This window comes from Elephantulus edwardii, unplaced genomic scaffold (genome assembly GCF_000299155.1).
Source record: "Elephantulus edwardii isolate Elephantulus edwardi_28Jun2011 unplaced genomic scaffold, EleEdw1.0 scaffold00015, whole genome shotgun sequence".
In the NCBI taxonomy this organism is placed as follows: Eukaryota; Metazoa; Chordata; class Mammalia; order Macroscelidea; family Macroscelididae; genus Elephantulus; species Elephantulus edwardii.
In genome coordinates, this window is record NW_006399765.1 from 4,582,696 (window position 1) to 4,587,267 (window position 4,572).

Consider the following 4,572-nt stretch of genomic DNA (forward strand, 5'->3'; position numbering starts at 1 on the left):
GGGAGCCCTGAGCGGGGCTGCCCGGCTGGCCTGACTCTCAGCGGTGGAGGAGGGCATCCGTGCCATCTGTGGGCACTGAGTCACAGGCAGCCCTGCTAGTCCAGTCCTACCACAGGGCTCTGCAAGGTGCTTGTGACCAGAGAGCAGCAAGAGGGTTGGTAAACAACACCTAGTCCAGGCTCCATCCTGAAACCAAGGAGGAAAGTAGGAGTGAAGGCAGGCAGGCGGCCAGAGATGTCGGCTTCATGGACATGGTGAACCAGGGAGCACCAGATCTTCGTCTCCACGCAGACCACCTTGGGGCCTCACTGTTGTATTCCTTTCCTTCACTCGAGTTGCTTGAACATGTCTCAGAAATGCTGGAATGATGCTCTCACTGCTCCCAGCCTCCCCAGAGCGCATGTGAACACAGGCCATTGTTGAGAAGTGCCTGCTGCAGTCATTCTCACATAACCCACCGCCCACCGGGACGGCCAGGCCTGTCAAAGGGTCCTGTGTCAGACACTACAGGCCAAGGTTCCCACACGCCTTCCCAGAGCAGCCAATGACGGAGATTTCACACAGGGGCCACAGCCAGACACCGGGCCCCCTCCCAGGAGAGAGCCTGTCTCTGCAGGCTCCAAGGCTGGAGGGGCCTGGGTCTTCCATGACCCAAGGGGGATGCTGGTTTTGGGTCCCCCATCTCGGTTCTTGAGCTTCATCCTCTCAAGATGATCTTGACAGCTTTGAGCTCATCCTGGTTGAGGGGGTTCAGGTTAAAGCCCTTCAGCTCCGGTCTGCCTGTTAGAAGAAGACAATCCATCAGGAACCTGCGTCTCCTGCCGTCAGGCCCGCTGCCGGCTCTGGAGCTGGGCCCAGGAAGGGGCTCACACTGCAGGGCCATCACGAGCCCTTGGCCTTGAGGTCTGAGCTCAAGCCTCCGATTTCTCAATGAATGCACTGGACGCCGAGCGTCAGCACAACTCCCTGGTCAGGAAGAACCTGCAGATTCATGAGTCAGCTGCCCAGAAGGTTCTAGCATTTTTGCCAGGCCTGGGATCAAACTGCAGGGCTTGTGTTTAAGCAGAAAGTTACCCCGACCTCCCCCCCCTACTTGGGCCTTTTGTATTCCTGTCCCCCAGTTTCATTCCCCACACCAAGCCCTGGTCATGTACTATGAGGTTGTGCCAGAGGACAATTCCGTGCCAGGAGTCAGACCCCACAACCTCTGTGTCCACCCCCATCTCGTGTCCACTGCTCACCCCTTCAGTGGCTATCACATGTGCTCAGGTCAGTACTCAGCTCTGAAGGGCTCCCCCTCCCTGTGGACAGTTAGTTCCTCTCCCAGATTCTAGCACCCCAGGCCAATACCTTGGGCCTCATAGAGGCGGCTGAGCTTGACTTTAAGTTGCTTCCGAAGTTTCTCGATTTCTCCATCCAGATGAGCCTGATCTGGAAAGATGAGGTAAGGACGCAAAGTATGAGCTCATACCACAGACAGACTTTAGGTCCTCTTCCCATGAGGACGCACAGAAATACCACTCTGAAGAACCAATCCAGAGAGGAAGCTCTGACGCCACCGTCCACAGCAGGCTGCACTGCTAACCAAAGAGCAAAGCCAGGCAAGGACCCCCAGACCGGCTCGGCCCTAAGGAATGGTCAGTAAATGGAGACTGGAGAGGCTGCAAACCCCAAGCTCACCAAGGTGATGGGGTTTTAGAAAATTACATGGTGTAATTTGAGCCTAATGTGCTCAAGCTGCACCTAATTAACTGAAGGAGAGAAAGTCACCATGAATGTAATGAACTCTTGCCTGAAGACAACTGCATTCCAAGGGAGCGATGCTAACAGAAAAATCTCTCGAAGCACGATGATGCCACGGACAAGACTCCCAACATTTCTGCCCGCATCTGTGAAGGGCATTCTGACCCATACGTCTGTCTGCACCACAGACGTTCGTTCTTTCTAATGGGGAGAAACCCTGACTAGCCAGGCCTTCTGGCCTGGGTGATGGTTCTATTTCTCAGGTAAATGGGTAATCCTGGCTTCCCATGCTTGTTTAACCCTAGAACCCCTCTGGGTATGGTGAAGGCAAGAGAACAGCTGAAGCCTCTCCTCGGGGCTGAATGTTCTGCTAGAATATTCAAAGGTGTGGAGGCACCCAGGCTCCTAGGACCAAAGCTGCCTTGCTGATCCTCTTGACCCACACATTTTCAAGGAGAATAAAATATGCTCAATTTTCCCTTTTTCCAGCCAATGGGCCATTCACAGCCCAACTTTTTGTCTCTAAACTCTTTGCTTCTTCAAAGAGCTTCTACAGTCATAGGTGGAGATCTGAGTACAATCCCTGGGTTATAAACAAGATCAGTTCCTAGGTGTCTTTAAGTTGAATCTGTAGTTAAGTCAGAACAGTTACGTAAGTTCTTATTTAGCCGAACGTTCTTGCTAGCAGGCAGCTCTGGTGGTGGAAGAGCTGTGCTGCTGATGGACAGGACAGGCCTCTCAGGTGGTTTGAATCCACCAGCAGTTCTGAAGGAAAAAGATGGATAACCTCCCCTGAGATTCACGGCACTGGAATCCCAGGGGAAGGCCAGTTCAATGGTAACGAGTGAGTGAGTCAGAGCACACAAGGAGCCCACAGTGTGCAATGTACTGAGCTGTTAAGCAAAAGGTCTGCAGCTCGAATCCACCAGCCTGTCTACTGCCGACTGTTAAGGATCTTTACCTTTGAAACCTAATGGAGGGTCAGAACCAGCTCTGTGGCAGCAGGTCTGGGGTCTGGGGCTTCAGTGCAAGGAAGAGCCCTGGTGGTGTAGTGTGTTATGCACTGTGCTGCTGACAGGCTGATGGTTTGCATGCACCAGCTTCTCCAAGGGAGAAGGATGGGCAGTCCCCTACTGTAAAGATTAACTGCTGCGTAAACCTCACGGAGGGTCACCACTGGGTCGGAATCAATCTGAAGGCAGTGGGTTTGGTTCTGGGATTAGTGCAGAAAAGAGCTCTGGTGGTGCCATGGTTTAAGCAATTAGCTGCTATGAACAAGGCAGGCAGTTTAAACCCACCAGCTGCTCCAGGGGAGACAGAGGGGCCTGTTTGCTTCGATCCAGATTGTGTTGTTGTTGTTGTAAATCATTAACCCACAGATGACCCTCTGGCAAGTTTTCAGAGGCAGTTAACTCCATAGGAGGAGACTTCCCATCCAGATCCAGATTTATAGCCGTGGAAATGGGAAGGGGCCATTCCATTCGGTCTGCAGGGCCACAGTCGCTTGGAATCGGCTTGATGGGTGGGGGTTCTGGGGGTTTAGTGCAAGAAAAGAAACTCTGGTAGCACAGAGGTTAAAGTGCTTGGCTGCTAGCCCAACAGTCCGAGGTCTGAACTCGTCAGCCACCATGTGGGAGAAAGTGGCCAGAAACGGATTCAAAAGCTGCATGTGCAGCAAGCGGAAGTGACCGTGGCCAAGATGTGAGCAGGGGTTAGTTCAATTATTTCCATGGAGGGTAACATTACATAACACTAAAGGGCAAGTATGGCCTTGGAACACCTAAGGGAGTTCAACTGTGTCCAAGAGTCAGAAGGGACCGGACAGCAGTGGGTGGGGTTCAGGGTCTGGTCTGGGGATGAGGAAGTAAATCAGAAGGGAAAAAAGAAAAAAAAGAAGTAATTCAGAGTGGCAGAGCTGCCCGTCTGACCTGGTAACACCTCCCTCACCAGCTTCAGGCTAAGGCCTTACGAGGGACAGGAGGCAGCTGGACCCCTGGCCAATCCCTTACCTTTCTCAATCATTTCCTTCGTCTGAGGGTGAGGCATCTTGATGAACATGCTTCCGAAGCAAACCATCACATCATCTACAATAAGAAACGGTCAATCCTTCATCACATATTTTCTAAGCACCTACTGTCTGCCAGACGTTTAGATGCTGAGAACACAGCAGAACAAGACAAAGTTCCTGCCCTCATCAAGCTTATGTTAAAGTGCAGGAGGGAAAATAAACATGTCACAGTGTGTGTCAAAGCCTGACAAGTGTAGAGATAAAGTCAAGGAAGAGGGAAGGATCTGTCTCCCCTCATCCTGGTTTCTCTACCCCAGCCCCTCAACCCCTTCTAAGTAGTGCCCTTCCCCTCCTCCTGAATATTTTCAATTATTCTGTTGTTTCATTCATCTGCTAGCACAGAAGGGCAGAACCCACGTCATTTTTATACACTCCAGCACCTCCTTCAGTGTCTCCTGCTGCACCACCAATGAGCTAAAGGTCTCCCACTGAGGCCTGCAGGCAGGATCCTAAGCCACAGCCTGTTTAAGGCCCTGCAACATGTTGGCCTCCATGCCCACAGGCTGTCTTCATTCCCTGCAGGCTGACAGCATCGCACCTGTGGCCTCCTTCCCAGCGTCTAGCGGGGACAAGGCGAAGGGGCCTCCAGGGCTACAGCAAGGAAATCATGACTTACTAGAAGGGCTGAGGTCCTTCTGCAGGGCCCTCAGGGCCTCCCGGTTCTGATTCCGTTTGGTGTCCAGGTCCACAATCTGGAAAGTGAAGAGAGAGAGGGAATTCTGTTACCTCTTGCCCCCAACTTGTCACATTCTAACAGACGG

The 4,572-nt window shown here is 52.4% G+C and overlaps 1 protein-coding gene across 1 annotated transcript in view; it reads right to left on the reverse strand.

Moving 5' to 3' along the window:
- Window positions 1-697: 697 nt before the first annotated feature.
- Window positions 698-4,572, reverse strand: part of PDRG1 (p53 and DNA-damage regulated 1) — a 6,546-nt gene continuing 2,671 nt past the window's right edge. Inside the window, exons 2-5 of the mRNA XM_006881427.1 lie at window positions 4,428-4,503; window positions 3,753-3,827; window positions 1,351-1,431; window positions 698-780 (exon numbers count right to left, since the gene is read on the reverse strand). Of these exons, the coding sequence (XP_006881489.1) occupies window positions 698-780; window positions 1,351-1,431; window positions 3,753-3,827; window positions 4,428-4,503 (315 nt within the window). The remainder of the gene's footprint in view (window positions 781-1,350; window positions 1,432-3,752; window positions 3,828-4,427; window positions 4,504-4,572) is intronic.